Here is a 27,605-nt window from a genome sequence, read left to right as displayed (position 1 = left end):
CAGGGGAGCAGCAGGTAGTCCCATCCTGAAAGCCCGATTGAAGTTTTGCGCAGCCAGCAGGCCACCACCCGCAGCTACCAACCTGGCGGCCTGGCTGGGCAGCCTTGCGGCGTAGCGGTCATCCCGGCAGGGGGCGCTGTACGGCCACCGAGGCCGAGCTGGGCCGCGCTCTGATTGGCTGGAGGCCGCGGCCAGCGCCCGGAGCCGCCCGCCCAGTGCGCTAAGAGCAGCGACTTCGCTGCGCCCGCCCAGTCTGCGGGCCTCCGGGGCGACTGCGGGGCCGGCGGGGCGAGGCGAGGCGAAGCGAAGCGGGCAGGCGGCGGAGGGGACAAGATCCGGGCGGGAGGGCAGCGAACAGGCGGGAGCGCTCAAGATGCTGTTGTGGCGGCTGCAGACGGCGTCCGAGAAGGCAGAACTGCAGGAGCTCAACGCCCGGCTCCATGACTACGTCAGCCGGGTGCGGGAGCTGGAGCGCGAGAACCAGCAGCTGGAGGCGCAGCTGCGACAGGGGCGCCTGTGGGCCGAGGACCAGGCGCGCTCGGCGGAGGAGGCGCGCGGCCTGCGGGCGCAGCTGGACGCGCTGAGCTGGGAAACGGCGCTGGCCGAGGGCGAGCGCGACGCGCTGCGGCGGGAGCTGCGCGAGCTGCAGAGGCTGTGCGCGGAGGAGCGCGACGCTCGCGGCCGCCTGGACGCCGAGCTGGGCGCGCAGCAGCGCGAGCTGCAGGAGGCAGTGGGCGCGCGCGCCGCCCTCGAGGCGCTGCTGTCCCAGCTGCAGGCTGAGCACCACGACCTCCACGCGGCCCACGAGCACGCGGTGCGGGAGCTGCGCGCGCGCGCCCACGCCCCGAGCTTGCACTTCCGAGCCCGCGCCGCCCGCCCCGCCGCGCCCCCGCCGCGCCTGCAGGAGGTGCACGACAGCTACGCGCTGCTGGTGGCCGAGTCGTGGCGGGACACTGTGCAGCTGTACGAGGACGAGGTGCGCGAGCTGGAGGAGGCGCTGCTGCGGGGCCAGGAGAACCGGCGCGAGGCAGAGGAGGAGGCGCGGCTATGCGCGCTGGAGGCCGAGGCGCTGGAGCGCCAGGCGCTGGAGCTGGAGCAGCTGCGCGCGCGCCTGGAGGATGAGCTGCGGCGGATGCACCAGGAGCACGGGCTGCAGGCCGAGGAGCGGCAGGTCCGTGCCGGAGCGGCGCCCTCCCCGCAGCTATGCCCAGCGCCCCGCCCACGGTGGGGGTGGGGAGGTGGCGATGTCCCCGACCCATGGCGAGTTCACCCGGGGTGCGGCGTCGAAGACACGCAAGGCTTATCCCGAAGGACCTAGAATTCCAGCCGGGGCAAGAGCCCCTTTGCTTTGTGGCCAGACCACGGGGTCCAGGCGTCTCTTCAGCCAGGGAAGAGCATGGTCCATTAGGCCCTTTCAGCTCGAGGGACAGACAGCTATGAGCGGCTAGCCCAGCGCCGCCACTGCCTTAGGTTAACTTTGGATCTTGACAAGCCACCTGTTAGCCCGGTGCTTCTTTCAGTTTGCCTGCTTCTATAGACAGACCCAACATCAACCAAGAAACCTGTTAGAATTGCAGAAGTGACGGCGTGCTTCTGGGTGTTGGGAGGTTTAAGAAAATCTTAGATCTATACATGGAAGGTGCCCACTTTTAAACGGGTTTCCAAAATGGGTTTTATTTTGCCAGAATGATTTCCTAGCTGGAGGCAGCTGGTCTTGGCTGTTTGGGCTCGCTCCTACCCCAACCCCGGGGAACCAGCCATAACGCAGAAAAGAATCAGATATTTTGCTTACATTGCGAGCTGACGTCAGATCCCTGGGCAGTAAAAAAGTGAGGGAGAGCAGGGCCGGTGGCAGGTGTTATTACAGGCTCAGGCTGACATCAACAGTTCCTATTCAAAGAAGCGGCCTCCTCCTTGCTGACAGCCACAGGCGGACACCTGTGCCAGCTCCCAGTCGGGTGCTGGTGTTTGGCCCCTGCCCTGCCTGGCCTCCGCCAGAATTGGAAATGGTCCCAAATCATACTATCGGTTGTTCCCAGTATGGCAGTTTAGACCAGTACAGGCAGGATATCCGAAAGATTTTAAGACACTTTGCAGCTGTAAGCTGAAGATTCAGGATAGAGCGTTTTGGTACAATTTTTAAAAGAAGTGAAGGGACAGGAGGCGTTGTGTTGTGGAGAGGCTGTGGGGATGTGCCCGGTGGCTGCACATGACCACAAGAGCGGCACCGGCTTTCTCTGGATCCACAGCACTGTGCTGGTATTTCAGTGTTCAGGAGCTGGAGGCTACAGGAAAAACCATAAAGTGATGGGGGCTTCCGCAATTCTATCTGTGGCTCGTGGAGTGTGCTGTTGTTTGTTTTTGTCTTAATCTCATACTTCACTTGGCTCATTTTAGATCTAGACTTAGAACCGCTGAGCTGCTCTTCCCCCAGGGAATGGGCTCTCCCGAGGTCCCATCTGACCTGGACTAGGCCCCCAGCTGGCTGCCCATCCAGTGATACCCTGTCTTGTTTGAATTCACTCCTTTCCCCTAGAAGTAGAGAGCAAGGACAGTGTAGTTGAGGACATGGGGTATTTCCAGCTCTAATTTGTGGGGGTCTTGTTTTATTTGGGTGTTGCCTACCCCACCTTATCCATATCCTGGAGCTTTGCCTCACTAGCCTAAAGCAAGCGTATTTTAAACTGCGTTCTGCAAGATTCAATACCAATCAGAAAAGTGCCTAGAATTATGTTGGGTATCAATGATCTAAGCCTAGCCTCTTCTTTTTTCCTTGAATTCCATAGATGTTCAGGGGAGACACAGAGGATCCCTAAAACTAGTTTAATTTCCCACAACAAATGTTTTATCACTAACGGCCTTTATACAGTGTTCTGTGTCAGCTGTAATGGCTGCAGCCACCAAGCCTTCCCCTCTGTTCCTGCCCTGTAGCAGGAGAGCCTAGACTAAAGGTGGCAAAATCAGGGCTCCCCCTGCTCTGGGGCTCCTGCAACTCATCCCTGGGCCTGTGTCCTCTCCTCTGCCTGCTCTCTCTAAAAGAAACCTTTATTTAGCCAAGACTCTTGCATTCCTAGCAGAATGATAATTGCTGCTGCTAAGGACCGGCCCAGCGGTGCCTCATTGTCTTAAAACCCTATGATGCTTTTTTTAGTTCCTTGCAGCTAGCTGGCTGTTGTCAGAACAGTTTTAAATGCAGTCTTTCCTGCTTGCTTTTTCCTACATGGTTAATAGGGTCCCCCCCCCACCTCTAACCTGGAGACAGGAACAGGCGCAGTAGGCACAGGAGGAAGATGGCACCTCATGGTACCAGCACCTCCTGGCCTCTGGGTCCTCATGTGCGGCCATAGGCTCCAGACATAAATGGTCCTTCCCAGATGGCCCCACGCCTTCTCTCCTTTGCCAGAGGTGTTCACCGCATGAGCATTCAAGTTCCCAGCATTTTATATGTGATCCAGGTTCCCTGAAGTCTGAGAAACACAGCCAGTCTGGAGGAAAGAGCAGTAGGGAGAAAAACCCTCAAGATGTTTGTAATTGATACCAGTCTAAAAACCTCAGGATGTTTCTTCAATGTCCCTCTCCCTCTCTTTTGAGGCAGTCTTTTTAAATTGAACTTGCAATCCTCCTGCCTCGGCCTCTCAGAATCTTGGCATTCCAGGGAGATATGCTGCCACACCCAGCAGACAGGTTTTTCTTGTGTAAGTGAACTCTTAGCTACTGAGGCCAACTGTGAACTGCTTTCAGGCCTTCAAAATGTGATCAAAAGAAAAACAAAAAAAAAAGATTGGAAGGGGACTGGGATAAGCCTTGGGCGGAGGACCAGCCCTGTGGCAACCTTCCTACCTGGCCAGGATTGGGACCCTGCTGCTCAAAGGGCAAGTCAAGTTCCCTAACTCTCCTGTGACTCAGTCTCCCCTCGTGAAACAGGGATGGCAAAAGTAGCTCCCAGCCCATATCTCTTCAGGTCCTTCATCCAGCTAACATAGAGCACTTAGTGTACAAGCTTGGTTCTGAGAAAAATACAAAATGCAGCAGAGAAGGTCAGAGGTCTTCAGGAGGCAGCAGTGTGTGGTGTCAGGGAACAACCTGGGAGTCAGGATGGCTGGGAGAGGAAGCGAGGGGGAGAATGCCTGCTGTAGGACCTGGGCTTTGACTCTGAGTGCCACACGAAGCCACGGGAGAGTCCTGGGAGAGGGAGCTCTTCATGGTGTGTGTCACTGCCCTGTGGACAGTAGACAGCTGGACAAGAGTGGGGACAGGAGAACTTGTCAGGAGGCCCCCAGAATAATCAAGGCAAGAGATGCTGGAGGCCTGGGCCAAGGGGAGATGCCAGGGACTTTAAGGGAAGCCGAGAGAGTCTGCTTACAGATGCACTGGAGACAGGGACATGAGGGGCTCAAAGTGAGCCCAGGACTTGCAGCCTGGGTGCTTTGGGCTGAAGCGGGTGGTGCAGAAGGGCGGGTTTGGGTCAGAGTCAGAGTTTAGTTACCACATGCCCACTCTGCGATGCCTCTGAAATGCTCACCTAGGGCAGTGAGATTTATATGTGGAGTTAGGGCACTGTCTGGGCAGAGCCGTACACACCCAGGTGGCACCCTGCTCAGGCTTCTTACTGATGCATTTAGTTCTTGTTTCTAAATGAGGGCATCTGAGTATTTAAGTCTCTTTGACCCTTAACATTCAGAATTCTAAGTGATTAACACATCAGAAAGCTCTTACTGTCTGGTCTGTGTGGATAAAAAGGTTCAGGGTGGGTTAAAATAAAGTCAAAAAAAAATTTTTTTAACACTAGCAGCAATACACATTGCTTGGTGCAGAGCTGGATTTTGTCATTGCTAGAGATACTGCTACCCATAAGTCCTCTGCAGAGTGACTTTAAAAAAGTGACCTCCTTCTCAAGTTTTTGCAACACGAGGAACAAAGTCTTTATCTATCTATCTATCTATCTATATATATATATATATTTTTTTTTCATAACTGGGGATTGAACTCAGGCCCTGGTGCTTGCCAGGGAAGCACTTATTCCACTGAGTCATCTCCCTGGCCCCAACAAAGGTTTCCTCTTGGGTTGGAATGTGCAGCCTGTGTCTAGTGTCCAGTGCTCTGACCTGGCCCGTGGCTGAAAAGCCTGTGGTGGAGCTGAGCCCAAGCCTGAGGCTTCCCTTGACCACCCGGCTTGGTCACAGGTTCTGTGGAGGCTGTCAGGAGCCAATAGGTTTCTTATGCTCCTACGTCCCCGCTTCCCGGTCAACAGCTTTTCCCTTTGACAGTTAGGAGGGGTTGAGTCATGAGGGAATGTGTTTGCAGCTATTCTTACTGCAACTTCAGGGTAGCTTGGTTTTCCTCCTCTTATTCTGCAGCGTGCAGAGCTATTCTTGTGTCCCTGGTGGGGACAGAGAAACTGCCTACCTCGGGCATGACTGGGAAGTCTTTACCTTTGGGTGGAGAGTTGGGTTCGTGCATTATTTTTATGAAGCTGTTCAACAACACTTGAACTTATTTGTGAAGAATGTTACAAATTTTCAAGTTTTTACTGCTTAGATCAAATTTTCTATATTCTAAATTATTTCCTATATATTTCTACCTGAATTTAAAACAAGGGAACATAAGGTTTGAAAACCGAGATTCAATTATAGAATGTGTGAAAGTCATAGCTGAATCTCTCACTTAAATCCAGACTTGCTTTGGGGAAATACTTTATCTGCTCTTTGTGCGAGCTTTGGAGGCTAACAGATGTCCACTCTGGGATAGCTGTCAGTGGTTCTTAAACTGCTTTGCTTAAAAATAGGTAGGCTTTGCTTTTTGTCGTTAGCACCCTTGAGGTACAAAGAGACCCTAACATCACTGGCTTGGAATGGAGCTGCTATAGAAAGCAGAACGGTTTGCATAGTGCTTTTGCATTTTAAAGTAATAAATCCAGGGTGAGGTTTCAGGTAAGGTCACTCAGCTTTGGTGTGGCCCCTCAGGGTCTTGCGAGGTGCTTCTGGTGGCCAGATTGCAGCAACAAGGAGAATAGCCTTACGGTTTTTGAATTCTCCAGAGATACATGTCTGTAAGCATGGCATGGTTCAGTTCATAGCATTTGAAGATACTGCTACTTCCTATGAGGCACCAGAACTACACATATAAGGACTTACTTCTGCGTTTCAATTTCTACTTGACTATTATGGCTGATCCCTTGTGTCAACTTGAACAGTCTATAAGCTTAACTAAGTGACTCAGCAGTTCTGCATCCTAGGGTAGAGAGCACAGGTCCTAGGGTGGCTGTTTTCCTTCCAGGATGTTGTAATGGTTGATTCCTGTGTCGCCTGAGAAGTTCAGAAGTTTAACTGAGTAACTCAGCATGGGGCCGGGATACTGACTCTGTAAATATTGTCGGCCAGTGCAAGAGGACATGGAGATGATGTGAGTGCTACACCCACCCAAGGGTGGTAGCCTGCTTACAATATACAGGAAGGAAAAAGCCTTGCTCCCCGCGCCCCTTTCTGCTCTTGTTGTTTTTGCTGTCTTCTGCCGCCTTAAATGGTTATCCTGTGTCATGTCATCCTACCTTGAAGCGAGCTGGTAATGGACTGAAGTCTCCACACACTATGAGCTAATAAACCTTTCCTTCCTTAATGCTGGGGGTCAAGTACTTTGTCTCACCAATGAGAGAAAAGTAACTGAGCCAGGCCTTGGTAACTTGCCCAGAGCGATTAATAAACCAGTAGAAAGGAAACACAAACCTGTAAAATGCACAAATAAAGCCAGCATGCGTATCAATTAGCAAGTATTGTCAGCTTAAAGTGCTACAGGAGCACAGTCGGTTCATTTCAAATGCAGTTTGCCAAGGGTGTGCTGGGTGGCTGCACGCCGAGTGGGACCGCTGGTCTGGAAGCTGGGTACAGGGGCATCTTCTAGCCAGGAAGAGAAGGGGAGGGGAGGGGCCTACCTGGTGAGAGGTGCAGAGAAGTGGTGGGGAGTGTTTAGGAGCCATGCTGCGCAAGTACGACCGGAAGTGAAGCTTTATGTCCAAGTTTGAATTTGTTTCATTTGTACCCAGAATAGATTTCTGCCGAGATGATTTTAAAGTAGCTTTTCTGGATGAAGCAAAGAATTCTGTGTCCATTTACTTGCTTATTCCTGGGGAACTCTTGACTTTGGGAGCAATTTTAGTTCAATTCTCAATGACTTCTGTCCTTTATTTTTGGTGCTGGGGCTCAAGCCCAGGACCTTGTGCTTACCACCAGGCAGGTGCTTATGCCACTGAGCTATCTCCCAGCCCCTGACTTCTGTTAAGTATTATAAAATTCCCTGGATTGTACTCACGGCTTTTTTCAGTAGCATCTTGTTGATCAGTTGATGCACTGCATTTCCTTATCTGGACCAATATCTATACTGTAGAGCTGATTTGAGCAAACTCCGTAGCACTCACTATTACTACAAAGTCCAGGGAAGCAATGGGCCTGTCCAAACCTTCCACGTACAACAAAAATATCTCCGCAACGGGAGAGATACAGTCTTTGAGAACATTGTCGCGAATGATCACGTGGTTGATGAGCCTGGAGGTTTTCATCTCTTTCATGGCCTGCAGGATTGGCTCCTTCTGCTCGGCCCCTAAAGTTCAGGTCTTCGGATCTCACCGTGCTTCTGTTCTCTCTAGAGGCTGGTCGCCTGCCTGGAGGATGAGAAGGAAGCTCTCACACTGGCCTTGGCTGAGCGGCTGCGGGATTTTCAGGAGCTGGTGCAGGCCAAGGCCGGCCTCAGCCTGGAGGTGGCGACCTACAGGTAAGGACGCCGCGCTGTCTCCCTGGAGGACACCAGTGGTGGAAATGCACTGTAGCCTTGGAGCAGCCTGGTGGCTTTGGGACAAGCAGAGTGGCCTTTGGCATGCACGAGCCAGGAGTCCTGGGCCCAAGGGAAAGGATCAGGGGTGCTTGGATCACTGGACAGGTGACAGCTGAGCATGCACTCTTGCTTATGTTGCTGGGCACTTGTCAGTGAGGTGGATGAGATACACGGTTTACAGAGGAACAAAATTAGAAAAGCTACGGAGCTGGAAGGTGGAGGGCCAGGATTCAGACCCAGAAGCCCCGGTCCATCTGCCTGTTGTGCCGTTGCTTCAAGTCTCAGGGCCCTCATGCCCCGTCCGTCCGTCCCTTTCCACATGGGTTTGGCTTTGAAAAAGTGCACACGTGCCATGAGATTAGCATAGAACTCTTGGGCATCCGGCTTTGTTTTTCAAGAGGTTGACCTGAATCCAACCTATCAGTCCAGAAGAAAAGGTCACAGAACACCCAAAGAGATTGTGTGCTGAGCAGGCACAGGGTGCAGGGATCCCAAGCAGAACTGCTTTTCCTTTGAGGTGGCCCCTTCCTGCCCCCAGTTGGTCACTGGTCTTTGGCTGAGGGGGTGGCCCTCACTTCCTGACAACTTTCACGCTTAACAAGGCTGCTACTACCAAGGGCCCAGATTTCATCTTGCAAGCATGATGACAAAACTCAACATTAGGGAGCGAATGCTGCTTGCTGGGGCCAAGTGATCACTAGCTGGCCTCTACTCTGGTTCACTCTGAAGTGGGCCCCTGCACCACCTGGACAGATGAGAGAGAGGCCTGTAAGCAGGCTACAGGCTGGTGGGAGTGAGAGCCAGCCGGGCCTGACCCAGACCTGTACCAAACCACGTAAAACAGGCACGATGCCTGCCTCACTCTCAGGATGGTGATAAGTACAAATTGATTGCAGGTGTGAATGGGCTTTGGCAACTCTCCTGGCAGAAGAACAGAAGGCATAGTTGTTAATGCCATGTTTCAGTGGTACCATCCTTGATGGATGACCCAGTTAAGCCTGTAGAGGATCAGAAGCGGACTCTTGTAGGAAGCAGAGCAAGGACAAGGCCCAGGCCTGGTTCATCACACCTTGCAGGCTGCCTCTGTAGGCTTCGGTCATGATTCTTTGCTCCCAAATTATCAGAGTGGTCTGGGTTGTTTTGATGCCCATGAAAAAACAGGGTATCTGGAGGTATACGCTTGTGGTCCACACTGCAGCCCTGGGCCTGCCTCAGTGTTTGCTCTCTGGAAGATTTGTGCCAGCCTGGCCTGCACCCTGGCCCTTGTTTGCATCTGTGAAGAGGGACCTAGCTATCAGGCAGCCCCTAGTCTGTGCCCACGGAGGCTGCTAGAGGGCCAGATTTTCCCAGAGACAGCAGCCCTCGGAAGATCTCAGCTGAGTTGAGGGGTGGTCTGGGAGCTAAGCCTTGATTCCTCACATGAAGAGCTGTGTTGTGGCTGGGTTCTGCCGCAGGGACCAAGGCTCAAGACTCAGAGTGGAGAGAAAAGGTACCAGCTTGCTGTCTTCTCCAGGGTCCTTCTCTTGCACACTTGGGAATCTCAGGAAGAGTTCCACACTGGTTGGTTCCATCTTCAGATACATGCTGTATAAGGTGATAAAACTTTGCTAATAAGGAATGCATCCAAACAGACATTATCAGGGGGAAAGAAAGCATACGTCAGAATTTTTTTCAGCATAAGTGACATACACTTCCCAGACTGGCTCAAGTTCAAAAAGGAATTTATTATTCATATAATTGAAAAAGCCCTGAGTTACAGATCTGGTGGTCTAGTGCCAGATGAAGTCGATAGGGACCTGCCCATGCCTCCCCTATGCTTGTTCTTCTGGGCTCTTCTCACTCATGAAAGGTTGGGCCCTAGGCAGCTCTAGGCTTGATTGCTCAGCCTGGAGCCCAGGTGGAGGAGGTGGCCTCCTCCCCCAACAGTTCTTACATGATCCCTGGGCCCAGCTCTCTGGCCCTGTGCCCCAGCCTGGACAGGGGGATGAAATGCCCCAGAGTCAATACGGTCAGTCTCTCTGTGTCACGTGGACTGGAACTGGCGTGGCAGGTGGCCGACAGCAGGCACTGTGCTAGGTCTGATGCCAGGCAGGCCCAGGAACTGCTTCTGTGCCCGTGTTAGGTAACTCTTGGTGGCAGAGGTGGGAGTTACAGAGCTGGTTAGGTTTTCCCATTTCCTTTTTTAAGTAGTTCCCTGGGTTGCAGCCAGAACACTTTCATCTTGGGCTTTGTCTCGCTGGAACTCCCAGCCTCTTCCTTGCCTTGTCCTCTCTGCAGTTCTGGGTCCCCAAAAGCCAGAGAGTCCATGGGTGGGCAGCTGGCCTGGGGGTCCGGGGCCTGGGGTCCGGGGCCCGGCTCTCTGGTAGGGTGTTGGCAGCCCTCCCCACTTAGCTTCCTCAAGGGCATCAGCTGCAAGCAGGGTTTGCTTGCTGTCAGCGGCCTTTCTGTCAGCAGGAACAGGGCTTGTTGCTCGTCTTTTGCTGGCCTTTCTCTGCCCCACTTACGGACTGGCGTGGGCTTCTCCTGTGGGCTTGGAGCTGTCGGTGCTTTTCAGGGGTGCGTGATCAGTTTCACTGAACCCCTTTCTGCCTTCTGAGCTCATGTGGGGAGAGCGTGGAACCCTGGAAGGCACCTAGGATGCTGCTCCCACCCCATGTGAGAACTGCAGCTGGCCTCCCCACGCCCCACGCTCTGCTTTAATCTGGGAGACGCAGTGGACATCAGAGGCAAAGCACAGCGGAGTAGAGCTCCTCCTTTGTATCAGCCAATCCCCGCTTGTTTAATTTTCTCACCGCAGAGAGGCCTGAGGTCAGCCCTTGTTGCCTCAGTGTCATTCTTTCCTAGAGTCTGTGCTGTTGCTCAGAATCTGAGGATGAGTGTTGAAGCTCTCGTTTGTATTACTGCTTTTAACCTCATGAACTGTACTCTTTCTTGGAACTGTCCACTATATTGTTACAAATTTTGATCCACCATTTTGAGAGAGCTACGTTCCTCCCAGCCCTGCTTGACAGAAGGCAGTGGGACGGTCACAGCCCCCTGGGGCAGAGGGGCTGGCAGTGGCTGAAGCTGAGGCTAGCGAGGCTCACATGGTGACCTAGTGTTGCTTTTCCCAGGTGCCCCTCAGGTGGCCGTTGTCCCCCTCCCCACACAGCTTTGGCTACAGCTGATCAGACATCTGGTGGGAAAGCGGCCCGCTGGGGCTCCTGGAAGCTTTCTGGACACTTTACTACAGGGTATCGCTGAGCAAGGCCGGCTCTCAAGGGCCCCGAGTCCTTCCCAGCTAGGATATCCGCCTCTTCCTGGAAGCTTCATAGTGAAAGAAAAACAGGAAATCATAAAATAACAGGGTTGCATATTTATGACTTCCAAACATAGACTTGCAATTTATAAACGAATATATAATTGAATAAGGAAATTATAAAAGAATGGAACCCACACAAACTCCTGAGTTCAAGACTGGAGGTTTTTATCAAGCTTCGTCAGCCCATTTGTGGTAGGGAAGATACAGGCGTCCTGCCTGGCAGGTGACCGTGACAGTGAGGCCTTCCGGTGCCAGGGTGACCATGACAGTGAGACCTTCCGGTGCCAGGGCACAGATAGCTTGGTCCCCGCCTTTGCCTTCCGCACTGCAGGTGGAGATTAGCAGCAGCCTTGCTGCCGGGCTTGGGCGGTGGCTGCCTGGGGGAAGAGGCTCAGCATGCCTGCAGGCTGCTGAGGCTGTGCTTGCTGCCATCTGCCTGTCACCAGTGGCCCAGTCCTGTGGGACTCAGGTACTTGTCACCTAGTCCACAGTCATGAGGCTTTTCCTGCAGCGTGTTGATTACACCGTCAGCCCGGAGGAGAGATACTGGTTGCAGGGTGTGGTGTGGCTGTGCCTGGGGACCCTAAAAAGGCACCAAGCCCTGGGCCCAGCTCGAGAGATTCTGATTAGATTTGGGGGTTTGGGGAGCTCTAGCTCTAGTGCAAGCGCCCCTTAGGAGGTTTGCAGGAGTCTCCAGCACAGAGCACCACTGGCCTGGGGCTCGCCACACACAGAGCTCTAGCAGCAACAGCCGGGTGGAGAAGATCTGGAAGGATCACAAACACTCCTGTACCTGTTCCTGGCCTCTCCAGGGAGTGCATCACTAAGCTTGCTTTGTCCCTTGATCATCTGCCTGTCCATCCCTGTTAGCATCCTAGAAATGCCCGTAGATGACAAGTAACACCAGCTGTCTTTCGTTTAGCACTCGTCCTGTCCTAAGCACTTTGTAGGCAGTATTTCAAGTCCTTAAAACTCTATCAAAGAGGCATGAAACCCAGGCTCCAGGAAACTGTTACCTAAAGGGTCACACAGCTGGTCAAAAGAGAGCCTGAGATTTGAGCTTCAGGCCACAAACCCTGTGCACACAAGGTAGAGAAGAGCCGCCAGCTGTGCCCGGAGTTCTAGGATGCTGGTGTGCTGACTCCAGTGGAGGCCCATGAAGCATGCTGGGAGGCCGTCCTGGAAGAGACAGGCCTTGGTTCTGGTAGGAGGAGAAGCCAGGAAACAGCCCCACGCTAAGGACTTTCCCAGCACAGATCAGCCTGGGTGAGAGGACTGCGCCAGCATGGCATTTGGGGCAGTGCCAGGCAAGCGGTGTCCCTGAGAAGCTGGTTTTTACTGGAAGATTGTGGGCACTAGGTGGACAAGACCATCTCCTGGAGCCTCAGTGTCTCATGAGGTGGGCATGTGCCCTCAGCTTGTTGCAGAGACATTTGGTGGGTCAGATGCCATGATGGCTCAGGGGACCACAGAGGGGCCTTGGTGTTCAGCGACATAAGTTGTAGGGAAGGTGGCCTGAATCTGAGCCGGAGAAGGTGGGAGGTCCTAAAAGGCATGCCGGGTTTCTGGAGGTCGCAGGGCTTCGGGGAATCTGGGAAGCTTTCAAGAGGGCAGGTAGGGAGGCTGGTCAGTGTCCAGAAGGGTGCTGTGTGTGTGTGGGGGGGGGTGCGGTTAACAGAGAAAGGGGAGGCAAGAGGAGGCGAGAAGAGAGGCACCCTGTGTTTAAATAAAAAGGCAGGCAGGCACCACAGCGCACACCTGGAATCCCATCTTTCTGGGAGGGTACAGGCAGGCAGATTGGAAGTTGGATTCCAGCCTGGGAAACTTTGTAAGACCTTGCCTGAAAGTAAAAAATAAAAAGGGCTGAGGATGTAGCTCAGTGCAAAAGGCTTACATCCAATTCCCAATACAAAAGAAAAAAAGAGAGAGAGGGACAGGATGTTAAAATGACACCTTTCAAAGACATAGTGAAGATGATTCACTGCCCGCTCGCAGGGTCAGATGAAGGTGTTTGGATAGGATGGAGCTCTTCAGAGAGGAGGTTTCAGCTGGGCCCTGAAGGTGGCTGGGTCGAGGAGTCAGGACCTGGACTGGTGGAGAGAGGCAGGGCGGAGCCCCAGGTGGGCACAAGCAGCTAAGAAAACGAGCGCAGGGAGGACAGTGGGGCGGGTACTGAGCAGAGGGCTAGGGAGCAGGCAGACTCCAGGGGCTCATGTGGCAGGCAGGCAGGGCTAGCTAGCCCCGTGTTAGCACCTTCGGAGGGGAGGCAGCTGCAGGCAGGCGGGCAGGCAGGGTGTGAAGGCGAAGGGGTCTGTGTGTCTGCCTGGAATCAAATCCTGGGGAGTTCATTCCAGCCACTGGAGCGCCAGGGATGGGGACCGGATGAAGTGGCCATGCTGGGCTGAGCAGAGCTGGTGGCAAGGGGACGGCAGGGAGCGTGAGGATCTGGGAGGTTTCTGGGCAGGACTGCGTGGGAAGCATGCGGCGCAGCGCACACTCCTGCAGCCTGGACCACCCAGGACAGATCCTGCAGGGCACGGATCAGGCGATGATGTAAAGACGGCAGAGACCTGGACGAGGCCAGAGCCTGCAGTGTCCTGAGCCTGCTCCCTGCGGCCAGGAGGGTCTGGGTCAGGGGCTCAAGACTGAGAGCTGACAGAAGCAGTTACAAAATAAATGGCTCCCTACCTTCCCCCCAACCCCAAAGTACAAAGCTATCATCAACAGTAAGCTGTTAGAAAATATGATGGGAAGCAATCTCAGACTTAAAAACCGAGGCAGCAGTGAGCTCAGGAGTAAACTAAATGTGAAAGTTGCAAAACTCAAGGGGAGAGGCCCCGCCCAGACCTCTGGTTGGGTTGCTGACTAATGCAGCCTTGGACAGAGTTCAGAAAAGAGGCCTTTTATTTTATAAGTTGGGAGGTGAACGATAGAAAGATTATTCGAATTTCACAGAAAAGAAAGCGAAGCATAGTTTCCTGAAAGGAAAACCCTGAAAGAATCCTTGCCTAGCCAGCTACGAAAATGTAACGCAGAGATGCATGGCTTGAGGTCTTTCAGGCAAAAGTCCTGTTGAAAGGAGAAGGTAGAGACAAGGGCGTCTGTCCAAAGCACAGCCTGTGCGCTGGCGCAGGTGAGGCGCACTCTCCTCTCTGGGATCGCACGCTCGGGACACTGTCACTCGGTCTCTAGCCCACTTGGACTGCAGATGACGCCACGAATCACTCCTGCCGGACCTGACTTCATCATTTTGGCATTTCCTCTTTATTTTTTTAATATTTCTCCATTATTTTTTTAGACTGTGCGGACCCTTTCATGTGTCAGAAAGGAAGGCATTTAGAGGTCTCTTGAGGCCTGGAGAAGTGTATTTCTTTCTTCTTTTTTCTTTTTCCAGGTTAAAACCTGCTTTTTAGAAGACATAAAAATGTGGCCACATGGAGATTTAGCTTGGTTACTAGGTGAAATATTTAGAATGAAAAAAACCTTGGGAGTTTTAAGAAGATGTCATTGAGGCCATCAACCAGTATTTTTGGATTAATGAATTAACATTCAATTATCTATAAGTTTAAATAATCTTGAGCCCTTTCCCTCTTTATCTCCTCTAATTGATTTCCTCTAAGGTCAGAAGACAGGATGGCGGGCTGGGGAGATGGCTCAGTGGAATAAGCGCTTCCCTGGCAAGCGCAAGGGCCTGAGTTCAATCCCCGGTTCCTCAAAAAAAAAAAAAAAAGAAAGAAAAAAGAAAAAAAAGAAAGAAAAAAAGAAAAAAAAAAAAGAAGACAGGATGGCAGTAGGTGACTGGCCCTGACTGAGTACTCACCCCTCAGCAGCTATGGGCTGAGAACTTCCTCATGTTCGCTGGATTACCACCACAAACCTGTGTGTCCTCCCCATTCCACACATGGGGAAACTGAGTCTCAGTGGGAGTCAGCAGCCTGCCCAGGCTTACAGAACCAAGGCATTGTAGGCGTACGATTTGATTCCGGGCAAGCTACCTCCAGAACCATCTCTGTTACCCCTTCCTGGGCTTCCTCTTTCTGTTTAGCATAACTTTTGTCTCTGGTCATCTTCCAATATTTTTTTCCCCAGAGGCATCCCCTGTCCATCTGCGGAGCTCTCAGACCCTTAGGCCCAGTGAGGGAGTGGAAGGGGCTCCTCCCTCTGGCTTTGGGGGTCCCCAGTCCCCTCTTCCTCCTCCCCCAGCTCCACACCTGCACCTAGAGGCAGCACCCTGAGGCCCCACACCTTGGGCAGCTCCAGCTGCGCATCTGTGGACTCCCCTGCCCAGCCCTCCTCCCCGTCCTCCCTCCCCACTGCTCCTGTCCTCACTATGGGGGCTGCACTGTGTGTGGTGGCCTTGTGCCCACAGTGCTGAACAACAGCAGCTACGCCCTGAAATTCCATTAGGATGGACTGTGTCAGCCAGCCAGTCAGCCAGCCAGCCAGCCAGCCAGCCCTCCACCAGGCCAGTTAGAACACAGGTGACCCATTAGGGCCTGGAGCTGGCCAGAGGCCACATGGCAGTTTCTGCACTATGGATCTGTGTCGGGTCCCTTAATGAGACCAGGGACTGGGGTTTTCCCACCATTTGCTTATTTTCCTGCTGCAGGGGCTGGCAACCTGTGGAGCTGCCTGAAATGCTCACTAATAGCCGGTGATTCAGGGGGTTGGCATCTCTCACTGCCTCCAGAGCTCCAGGCAGTGTTTTCCTCCACTGCTCTCAAAATAGCCAGGTTTGATAGCAGCATCTGAGAATGCTCTGGTCCCAAGTTTCTTAAAGTTGTAGCACCTGTTCCTGAAACCGCTCCAGGGAGAGCGTTAGAGGGAAGCTCAGCATTTTGCCTCTCGCTTTGCCACTCAGTCCTGGGGCCACAGCAGCGGGGTCCAGACCCTTCCTGCTCCTGAGGCACATACGTGAGCTCCATGACTGACACCAGCTCTACCTTCACAGTGTGTGCTGGGCACTGAGGTTGGAGAAGGTGACGGAGGTCCCATCGCCTCGGATCGGGCCACAGATGAGGGACTCTTAGGAGACCCCTGATCGGGGTGCCCTGGGAGGGCTTTGTTGACCCTGCTTTCGTGCATGTAGTTTGGAAGGTCCACCTGCGGGTTGTGTGCTTCCTGACACTGTGTAAACTTCGCCCTCCCTGAGCTCTGCAGGAGCCAGACTGTGGGGCGGGGGAGGTATCAGAGCCCCAGCGGCCTGGTCCTGCAGCTCACTCTTCCTGGTGAGTGCGGCCCCTTGGTGAAGTGGCTCTGCAGTCCAGCCTCTCGCCCCTAGGGCACAGGCCCTGCACTGTGCGCAGCCAGGCCACACGAGGGAGTGGACAGGAGAGGCTGAGCTGCAGCTTTACCAGGGCCAGGAAGGGCCCGCCAGCTGAGGGAGGTGTCATGGCTGCCTGTGCATTGTGTCCCCCTTCCTGGGCCAGTGCCCAGGCTGAACATTGTGGCCCTGTGCTCATCCTGAGCTCAGCAAAAGCTTGATGATGCTTTGGATCCCCGCCCCCACCCCCAGAATAAGAGAACCACCATCCCACGAGGGCTGGGGAAGACCCATTGCTGCAGGGTGACCTGCCTTGCTATTCTCCTGACCTGAAGCCCACAGCCACGGTAGGTCCTGGCATGGTCTGGGGTGGAGGCCCTGTGGCACCCGAGCAGGATCAGAAGTAGAACTGGGCCCCCACCCCCACCCCCAGGCTGCCTTAGCTTAGGACTGGCCGCTGCTGCTGCTGCTGCTGCAGTCATCCCAGGCTCTTACCGTGAAGGCTCCTGATTGTACAGACCTCAGGGTTTCCTTGGTGATGGAAGCTGTTTGTGTTCCTGAAACCTACACTGCCTGGTCATGAGGGTGTGGGACGAGTGAGTTAGTGGCTCGTGTCCTGTTTCCAGGCCTCCCTCCTGAGAGGCAGGGCAGGGCCTAGCCCCCGCTGCCTACGTCCTTGGCAAGGCCAGCTGTGTGCCCCTTGGGAATCCCTCCTGCCTCCTTTGAGTTCTTGCTGTCCTCAGGATTGGGTTCTTGCGTTGGTGGGGATTACCGCAGCCCAGTGGAAAAAGTCTTGGTGCAGCTTGAGTGAGCCAAATGCCTGCCTGGAGCTGGGCTCCCCACTCTGTTTTCCTGCCAGGCGCACAGCACTGTGACAGTGTTTCCAAGGGGGCTGTGGTTCTGCTTGCCCTCTGCCACACGCAGAGTATGTCTGGGAACTGGGGTCAGTGACTTCACAGCGTTGCTGCAGCACCCAAACAACTGTTGCAGCCAAAGCTACCAGCAGCCTGAGGGGTACCCAGAGCGGCAGTGGAGGGGGCTAGGGTCCACCCCCTGTGCAGGGCAAGGGCCTGAAGCAGTGGGGTGCGCAGTAACACAGACCAATTCCAGAGTTTAGGAATCGCCTGGTTGGGTGCTTTTCACCATCTTATCGAAAGAGCCAAGATAGCTCTCTGGGTGGTCTGAGGCTCTTGGGGCCTGAGGGTCTACCCTCACCTCTCGATTGTCTCCTTTTCACGCCTCTCCAAGATGTCCGTGTAGAACCCAGCTTGAGAACCACAGGGGCAGCCCGTCCCCCTTACCCATGAGGAGTGTTACTCCTTGTTCCCCTCTCAGCCACTCTGTGGGCTGTCTCAGACCTGTGACTCCAGGGACAGCGGCAGCGCTTGCCCATGTTCTAGGACACTGGGCTCCCAGTATGGCCTGGGTCCCTTCCCGTTGCCCAGAGAAGCCAGGCCCTGGGGTTCCTTCTTGTGCCCATCGCTCCAGTACTGCTCAGTGCTTGTCCACCTGGTCCTCGGTGGGGAAGGCTTTCCAGAGGCCCTGGCCCCCGAGCGCTTCCAGAGCCCTGGCCACTGGATCTCTTCATTCAGCTGAAACTGGCTGACTGGCTCCCAGGTGGCAGCAGGCGCTGCCCTGGTGCCAGGGATGGCAGGAAGCAGAGCCGCACAGGCCTGCCTGGCTCCGTGTGGGCTGGCAGGTGGGCTCCTCACCCCTCAGTGGGCACAAGGCCTGACACATCAAACAGGTGCTACCCAGTGCTTTTTATGAGAGGCACCCCTCTCTTCAATTTCTTTTGTTTTTTTAATTGGTGCTATACTTTTGTGAAGTATCATAATTACAATCATCTTGGGACCTGGTGCATACATAGATCACACCTCGACCATTTTTACTCACCACTGCTGGCTCTTTCATTGCTTAATGAATTATTTTGAAAAATTCTTTTCACAGGGCCCTATTGGAAGGTGAAAGTAATCCAGAGATCTTGATCTGGGTTGAGGACATTGAAAACAGGCCACAAGGTAAATGTAAGAATAACTCATGACTTAACTTTAAAATACTGTCCATCTAAACCAGTCATTCCACAGGGAGAGAAAGCATTGCCTATACAGAAGGGTAGACCTTAGCTGTGGGTTTTCAAGTGACAATAGTTCATCTGTCTTTTAAGTATCAGAAAGATTTTATTTGGTGGGATATAATTTCAATGGCTCATTATATAAGAATAGGTGGGGAAGGTCCTTAAAAAACGTATCTGCTCCCCTAACGATTATTTTGAGACTCTTCTCAGTGTGGGACTGGTGGAGTGAGAGGTAAGGACGTGGACTTGACTGTCACACCCTAGAAAGGGACATCCTTTTCTTTTGCAAATCAGGCAGCTCAGGTTGTAACCTGGGCACAGGGCAGTCCTCACCCTGGAGCTGCTACCCATGGATAGAGGAGAGGAAAGTGTATGGTGCCCAGCACCTTAGGGGTTTAGGAAGATGTGTCAGTGTCTGGAGGACTGTGTGAGCTCAGGCCAAAGCTTGAGGGCAGGGCCATCTTTCCTGTAGCCATGCGGCTGACAGAAAAGAACTTGGTGTCCATCAGAAGGACCTGAGTCACTTCTAGGATGACTTTAAAAAAAGAAAACTTGTGGGGCCAGGGAGATAGCTCAGTAGAATAAGCACTTCCCTGGCAAGTGCAAGGGCCTGAGTTCAATCCCGGTTCTGCAAAAACAAACAAACAAACAAACAAACAAACAAACAAACAAACAAACTTGCAAGCCCTATAAAGTTTTAGAGAAATTCTGGCTCAGCAGTGACAGAGGTAAGCTACATACAAAATGTGTTCACTGTGCAGCTGCCCCTCTGTACTGGGGAGATTGGTTCTAGCACTCACTCTGCTTGCTTGAGTGCTAAAATCTGAGGGTGCATAAGGCCCTGGCACAAAAAGGTACAGTATTTTCAGAGAACCTGCACGCGTCCTCCTGTATGCTTTAAATCATCTCTAGATCACTTATGATACCGAACGCAATGTGAGCCCTGTGCTGATAGCTATGGCTTTGTGACAGAGCCTCACTGTATTGTGCAAACTAATCTTGAACTCCCAACCATCCTCCTGCCTCAGCCTCCCAAGTGCTGAGATTCTAGGTGTGCGCTAGCATGCCTGGCATGTGCTCCCAGCTGGTTCTATGTCCTACACAGAACTACTTGTTAAATAGACCCACAGATAAGTTCCTACATATTACTGATAGTTCCTAGACTGGCACTCCTTGGTGCACTTACGTCTTTTGTAACCGAGTCTAAAGTAATGCTGGCCTCCTGACAACAGGATGAGAGATCTAGAGCCAGCCTGGGAGCTTCCATGTTTCTTGTGGAGCCTTAATTCAGGAACACAGGGCTCCACCACTGGATGGGGGTCAACTTCGGAACATTCTTAGTTTAAGATCAGTATGTTGAGTTAACAAGAGGAGTCTTTGTGGACAAGACCTCGGCCTGCGGTTTCTTCCTGGGTCCTGGGATCTGAAGGTGGCTCCTGACCTTGGATGTCAGGTGCGAGACCAAGCAGAGAGCTCCGTCCCTGCTCAGCCTGATGGGGGCTGGGCAAACACTAGGGGGCGCTTGCAGGGTAGCTGGAGCTTCCGGCCTGTTCTAACTCCTGTCAGCCACTCCCATGAGCACCGTGGGGTTGGGCACCCTGAGAGTAGCACTCTGTAGCCAGACACCCTGAGGACACCTCTCAGTTCCAGGATTATGGGATTAAGACAGATGGCAGTGCTGACGACCTGTCTGCTCCAGCACCTTTCCAAGTGAGTTATCAAATGCCAAAGTAGAAGAGAGGACAGCTTTAAAATCCTAAATTCTTCAATACCTGCTAGCCTACCATAGAAACCAGTGAAATAAAGTCACGTTAAACAGAGGAGAGGTATGCTATTTGCTGTTCAATAATTATATGCTTTGTAATTACAGAGCTCTTCTCTGCTGAAATAAGTAAAATAAACTTATTTCAACAAAGTAGAAATTAATGATTCTGAAATATCATAATATTGTGAAATTTCAGCCACCAACACCAGAACCTCTGACTTCTCTGGCTCATATCCTACTCTTTAACATCAGACCTCTGACATTTCTGCTAAAATGCATGACTATTTTAAAATCAGTAGCTGGGGAAAAGTACTAGGCAGAAATATGTGGAGCACTATATGTTATTGTGACAGGATTTCCAGAGCTATCATAAAGCTAATTTGAGGACTGAAAATATTTTGTTTGTAAGGACCTTCCTGTGGTAATAGAATTAATTCTGAGGCCATGCAATTTACTTAAAATAGCGCTTACACCATGTTAGAAAACAAAAGAGGAATGATGCCTGTCTGTCTTCTTAACCATTTATTTGTTCAATTTCTACAGATTTCAGAAACACATACTACCGCTACACTGACTCAGTGTTGCAGAGAAAAAATGAAAAAAATCGGTTTCCGAAGCAGAAAGCATCTCTGGCGGGTTCGAACCTCCGCTCAGCTGTGTACCCTAATGGGCAGCTTGGGTCTCAGAAAGGCACATCTGTTGGAAGTGCTGCCGGAAGAGGCTTCCTGGCCGTGGGATCTTCTGCCTCGGCCACTGCCCGGCAGGAAGACATTTATGAGAAAACTGTCAACAGTCAAACCAATATCCGAACTTTCTCTCCAACTCGAAGCCTTGTAAGAAATACCAATACTCAAGTGAGAACATTCCCTGAAAGACCAAAAACTGAAGGTACAAGGGATGCCTCCGTGTACTTAACCAAAGGTTCCACTGTCACCCAAGAGTCACGCCAAGATCGCTGGGGCAAGGTGACAACAGATGCTCCGGAGAGCACCAGGTCAGATGAGAGGACCGTCGTTTTGGGAAAGAAAACAGAAGTGAAAGCCACAAGGGAGCAAGAGAGAACGAGATCGAAAACCATCAAAATGAAGCCAGAAGAGAAAATGTTTGATTCAAAAGAGAAAGCCTCAGAGGAAAGAAACTTAAGATGGGAAGAATTAACAAAGATGGATAAAGAAACAAGAAAGAAAGAAAGCCAGAAAATGAAGGAGTGGGCCAAAGGGCAGGACTCGCCAATGGAGAAGAGTGTGAAAGCAAGGGAGATACCCATTAGCCTAGAAGTAGCCCAGGGCAGCAGATCCGAGATGTCCCTGCAAGACAGACTGACACCTGGAGAGAAGCACACTGGAGACAGGAAGAGCAGCAAAGCAGTAACAAAGGAGACCAGGTTCAGGCTGGACACCAGTGACACTGCTGGTGTGCTGCACAGTGACACCACAACGGAAACCATAGCAGAAAACATTGTGACCAGTATCCTTCAGCAGCTTACCCAGTCTCCCGAGGGGGAGGCACCTGTCACCTCTCTCCCAGATACAAAAGTCACTTACATGGACAGGAAAGAGCTTCCAGGTGAGAGGGCAACCAAGACAGAGATAGTGGTGGAATCGAAACTGACTGAAGACATCGATGTTTCTGATGAAGCCAGGCTGGACTACCTCTTAAGCAAGGATGTCAAGGAGGTGGGCCTGAAAGGGAAGTCCACAGAACAGATGATAGGAGACATAATTAACCTCGGTCTGAAAGGAAGAGAGGGGCGGGCAAAGGTCGTCAATGTGGAGATTGTGGAAGAGCCCATGAGCTATGTGGGGGGCAGGAGGACAGAGGAGGTCTCTACTCCCTTCCAGGTGGAGGAGGTTGACGATTTGTCTCCAGGCTCCAGGGGGCTTGTTGAGGAAGAGGAAGGGGACGGAGACACCCGTGTCACCTTCTCAGTTGATCAGCATCAGAGGACCAGGCAGCCCTGGGAGAACATCACTCACGTGGAAGAAGTGACGGAGGCAGGTGACACAGAGGGAGAGCAGAGTTACTTTGTGTCGACCCCAGACGAGCACTCGGGTGAGCATGACAGAGAGGGCGAAGGCTCGGTGTATGGGCAGATCCACATTGAGGAAGAGTCCACCATCAGGTACTCCTGGCAAGATGAAATTGTGCAGGGGGCTTGGAGAAGGAGAAATAGGGACAGTGAGGCGGGAGAGAAGGACGTGCAGGATGTAGATGTTCCAGCACACTCCCTGGGGGCTGACGTGGGTTCTGCCCATTGGAAGGAGGAAGCTAGTGGTGAATTTCATGCGGAGCCCACGGTCATTGAAAAAGAAATCAAAATACCACATGAATTCCACTCCTCCATCAGGGGCACCAAGGAGCCCCGAAAGCAGCTGGTGGAGGTCATAGGGAAGCTGGAGGAAACCCTCCCGGAGCGCATGAAGGAAGAGCTGTCCACCCTGACCAGAGAGGGCCGGCACGAGCCAGGGAGCGTCTCGGTTGACGTGAAGAAACTCCAGACCCCTGACAGCAGTTCTGTGACCCTAGTCGCGGAGGTCAACCTCTCCCAGACTGTGGATGCTGACCAGTTAGACCTGGAGGAGCTAAGCAGAGATGAGGCGGATAAAATAGAGAAAGCAGTAGAATCAGTGGTACGAGAGAGCCTGAGCAAGAAGTGTGGCCAAGGGCCTGGGAGTCCGGACAGGGAAGATAGAGAGGAGGTACCCACTGGTGGCCTTCGCTTCAAGCGCTGGGCCACAAGGGAACTGTACAGCTCTGCTGGGGAGAGCCAAGATGCTGGCCAGGCCTCTCACAGCCCAACACAGCCCACGGCCCAGGTCCCAGTGCCAGCCACAGTGGAGATCAGCAGCCCACGTGGCACGCTGCAGTCACACGTGCTAGAGGAGGTGAGCTCCTCTGTGAGGCACATTAGGCTGGAGCCCACTGAAATCTGGAGGACTGAGCAAGTCTCCCATGGAGGAGCCCCTGCGGAGATGCTGGAGGTAAGTGAGGACCACAGTCAGGCAGCCAGCGTGCCGGGGACCAGCAAGTCTGAGATGCACTTTACCACAGGCCCCCATCAGAGCCAAGTGTCCACCAGCATCATCTTTCAAAGCCCAGGCCCTGCCTGGCAGGAGGCAGGGAGTACAGAAGAGCCCAGCCCGGCAGAGCTGTCCACGGACACAGACAGACCTGGGGGGACGCACAGCACATTCGGTGCCAAGCAGTTTCATGCTGAAAGGGAAATTAGTTTTCAGGGTCCTGTTTCTGGGGCAGTGAGGGCTGGTGATTCTTTTGCAACTGAAGAGCGGGTGGGTACCCAGGTTGCTGTAAGCCACCTCCAGTTAAGCCCAAAAGAAGGGTTCAGGGAACAAATCCAGTTCATAGTGCCCACCACAGACAGAGTAGACATCCGAGGAGAGTTTGAACACTCTGCAGAGCTACCGGAGCCTGTGGATGCCAGGCTTGGGGGGCATCGAGCTGCTGAGCACGTGGTTTCCCAATCCGTGGTGCTCAGCAGCTCCGAAGGCACCGTGGGCAATGATGGCTTAACAGATGTGACCCAGGCCACTCGTAGTTACACTTCAGGTAGGAAAATCCTCATGACTGAAAAGAGCACATTCCAAGAGACAGTTTCTGAGTTACCTCAGGAGCACAGTGTAGGGGCCATGACAGCAGCAGAAGTGACATCAGGCACTAGCAGAACCTTCAGGCACATTCAGCTAGGGCCTCTGGAGACCAAAACCTCAGAACACATTGTCATCCACGGACCCATAACCAAAACCTTTGTACTTGCTGGTTCAGAGGACCCCCCTGAGCTAGATGAGCGAGCTGACCACAGCAGAACCCCAGGACGCCCTTCCTCGGGGCCCAAAGAAACTTCCTTTACCTTTCAGATGGACGTGAGTAGCAGAAAGGCCACTCCCACCTGGACACGGGAGGCAGGGGCGGAAGTGGAAGCTCACAGTGTGTCTGACCATGGCGCCTGGAGAGACACTGACAGCAGGAGGGACCGGGCAGCTGGCGTGAGCTCCCAGGCCTCCGCTGGGCATAGGGGGCAGACCACCCAGGAGGAGGGCACGGAGCAAGCTGGGTTTGATAAGACGGTGCAGCTGCAGAGAATGGTAGACCAAAGGTCAGTGGTTTCAGATGAAAAGAAAGTGGCTCTCCTTTATCTAGACAGTGAGGAGGAAGAGAGTGACGGGCACTGGTTTTGATAAGCAGACACATTTTGTCTGAAGTGCCACACTGTCTGGTAAGCACTAACACACTGAGGCCTTCTTATGTAGAGGAGGGGAAGCTCGTCCCAAAGCTGCCCCATTTTTACTTTCATTAGAGAACTCCAGGCAATGTTCATATACTTGAATCTGTAAAGGTGTTGGGTTAATTCATGCCTTTAAAGGCCTGGGAGTTCTGCCTTTGAGTTGGGACTTTTACAAAGACACTTTTAGCCTTAAAAAGTTCCTTTTCCTGAAGTTTTCTCTCCATTGGTGGCCACGATTTCTCCCAGTTTGCACCTGATCACAAACTTGGCTTGCATCCGTTTGAAACCATGATTACTTACAGGCAGCCAGATGCTTAAACATTAATCAGGATCATATATTGAAGAATAGATTTTGCGTGCATGTGCTAATATGAAATAACAAACTAATATTATAAGAGAAAAATGCATTTTTCTCTTTCCAAAGTTGTTTCAAGACTATGTTTAAAAAAAAAATCACTACATGATTTCATCTTTAGGAAAAAATTCCTTGTTAGAGAGTGAAATTACTTGCCGTGCTTCTATGACTTGCTCTCTGTGTGTAGAACTTCAAAAGAATGTGAGCTCTTCTTTTCTTTGTGGTGGAGAGGGTCTCAGGTCAGCATGCTGCTGCGTCTGCACACGTGTCCTGCTCTGCGCCCATGGGCAAGGGGAGTGAGGGTCAGGAATTGCTTACAGGGCCGTTTGAGTGGCACTAGGTCAAGAGGTAGCGCTCAGCCCAAGTGTCTTGCTTTGTTATCATCTGAGCTCTGGAGCAGCGAGCTCCCATCAGAGCCCCTGTCCCCGAGCTCTTCTACGCCTTCGCCCTTAGCAGCAGGATGTCCAGCTTCCCTGGTGGGGACCAGATCCTACAGACAACAAAGAACGTGCTGAACTCAGACTGCGGCTGAAGCAGCAGGTTGGTCGCGGCAGGAAACCCAGAGGAGCTGGGCTCCACCAACCACTTGAGATCAGAGGTCCTCAGAGCTCGGAGGGGGAATATGCAAGCAATGACCTCACGGGAGCCTTTGCACTTTCAACAGAGACTACGGCAGTGGGGTGTTGGGTGCAGGGAAGCACAGCCTGTGTTAGACAGAGGAAGGTGTTCTGGGGACAGAGCTGGTGCTTCTCTTGCAACCCAGCCCTGGGAATGTCAGAAGCTCTACTCTCGCTGCCCCAGAGAGCGGATGTACACCACTGAATTTAAGCATCAGGGTGACCTTGTTTGGATTTGCTTTATTTTACACATGGGCATTGTTTTTCAAGTTCCCATCTTGAAAGGTATAGCATCACATAAGAGTAGCATCCTAGCAGCCACCGCATTCGCGTAGGCCAGAATAGATGCTTTCACGTGAGCCTGTCTAAACCCTGCTTCCTTTGGCACTTTAGACCCAACTGTAGTGTACTGAAGAAGAAGAAGAAGAAGAAGTATCCAAGAGATGCCACTTTCACAGAGGTTCTGATGGTGGTGGGGAGCAGCGGGGGACGATCTTCCCTCACCCTCTGTCAGGGTGTGTGTCAGGGTGTGCGTCAGGGCTCCTGGGACCCAGGAATAGCTACTGCCAACAGGTCAGGGAGAATGAGTTTTCTTAGTTGATAAATGGGGTAGAAATACAGTACAGCTTTTAAGTGATATGCTTCTAAAGACACTGTGAATCGGTATAGAAAGGAAGTTGCTATGAATCACAGGTTGAAACATTAACCTTTGTTATCCATCTACCAGACAAACTAGTGATCATCAGGCGCTTAGACTGGTGACTGCTGTGCCAGGGCTTATTTCACACACAGTCAAAGATGTGCCTTAGCTTCGTGGTGATAGGCAACAGCATTTGTCTAAGTGACCCATTAGGATTTGGCTGAGGACGCTTGGATGCTAAGACCTTAAGTGGGCCTAGCTGACGTCAATGTCCTAGCCCCTGACCTTGGGAACAGATGCTGATGTGAACGGGTTATTACTATCATGACCCACCTCCATTTATTTGGGACAATAAACATCTTTTGATTTTAATTTTCGTCTCTACGTTGGAACATACATCTGCAAGGAAAGGTTCTGCCTGCTGTGTCTGCCCGAGGACTGATGCACTGTCCTCAGTTACTGAGTCTCTGGGTCACCCCAAGCAGGGCCCACTTTCACCACTGTGGCACCTTAGGTCACCCCAAGCTCTTACTCAATGAAACCAGTCACTCTGGACACAAGAGAAATCAGTATTGTGCTTGGACAATTATTCAATGAATGTTTCAACTTTCCACTCTTTGTACTGGCATGTTTAAGAGGGCTGTGTAAAACCGAGTCACCTAAGAAGTTGATTTTGCTAACTTCCTGGTCCCTAGAAGGCAAATGGTACTCTATAGAATGTATGGAAATAAAAATCTGAGGAAAAAAAAACCCTACATTGTTCCTAAAGAGAGTGAATTTTTCCAGTCAGTGTTGGTGTGGTCTCTTTTAAACTCTAATTAAAGCAAATGTGAGTTTTGGGGTAAGTTTTTACAATAGGACAGAATTACTGGGAAAAATATGAAGGTTGCAGCTCCCCTAGACTGCCCGCGAATCAGAGCTTGGATCATCGGTACAGAATTAGAAAGCAGGGTAGACACAGCATCAGATCAGCTGGCTCGTAATCAAGGATAGCCTGGACAAACATGCTGTCACCGCAGCCTGGCCCAGCAGTGGATGACCAAGCACCCCATGTACCCAAGGTAAGAGTGGATCCCCAAAGACAGGATCTTCAGTGCTACGACCAGGACCATCCTGGGAAATGCCAGCTGGTTGGTCATGTTAAGCACAGACAGAAGGTTAATTATGATTGTTTCTTTTTCTTTTCTTTCTTTCTTTTTTTTTTTTTTTTTTTTTTTTTTTTTTTTTTTTTTTTTTTTTTTTTTTTTTTTTTTGCAGTACCTGCGATCAAACTTAGGACCTTGCACTTGCCAGGGTGGTGCTCATGCCTCTGAGCTATCTCCCCAGCCCTATGATTGTTTCTTAGGCATTGGAAAGAATTATGGAAGTTTATAACAAATGATAACTAAATAGATTTACCTGTATGTACTCAGCAAACAGGTGTCTACCAACACAAATTAAAACGCAAAGCTGTATGCTTCCTTTCTTATAGAAGTTAAATTTAACCCATGCGACACATTTGGTGAGACATTCCTAATTCA

The 27,605-nt window shown here is 52.0% G+C and overlaps 1 protein-coding gene across 2 annotated transcripts; it reads left to right on the top strand.

The window, feature by feature from the left end:
• The first annotated feature begins 266 nt into the window (after positions 1–266).
• Synm (synemin) lies at positions 267–26,840 on the top strand. 2 transcript variants are annotated; one of them, XM_004623261.2, is made up of 5 exons: positions 270–1,171; positions 7,640–7,764; positions 18,339–18,409; positions 20,774–23,211; positions 24,106–26,840. In XM_004623261.2, exons 1-5 carry the CDS (start codon positions 374–376, stop codon positions 24,424–24,426), a joined length of 3,753 nt encoding a protein of 1,250 aa, XP_004623318.1. In that variant the 5' UTR covers positions 270–373; the 3' UTR covers positions 24,427–26,840. The 2 variants fall into 2 exon arrangements, with proteins under 2 accessions (XP_004623317.1, XP_004623318.1); XM_004623260.2 differs by having other exon boundaries at positions 267–1,171; positions 20,774–26,840.
• The last annotated feature ends 765 nt before the right edge of the window (positions 26,841–27,605 follow it).

The sequence above is a fragment of the Octodon degus genome, unplaced genomic scaffold, assembly GCF_000260255.1.
Source record: "Octodon degus isolate 3935 unplaced genomic scaffold, OctDeg1.0 scaffold00002, whole genome shotgun sequence".
NCBI classification, from domain to species: domain Eukaryota; kingdom Metazoa; phylum Chordata; class Mammalia; order Rodentia; family Octodontidae; genus Octodon; species Octodon degus.
This window is presented reverse-complemented; position numbering and strand designations above follow the sequence as displayed.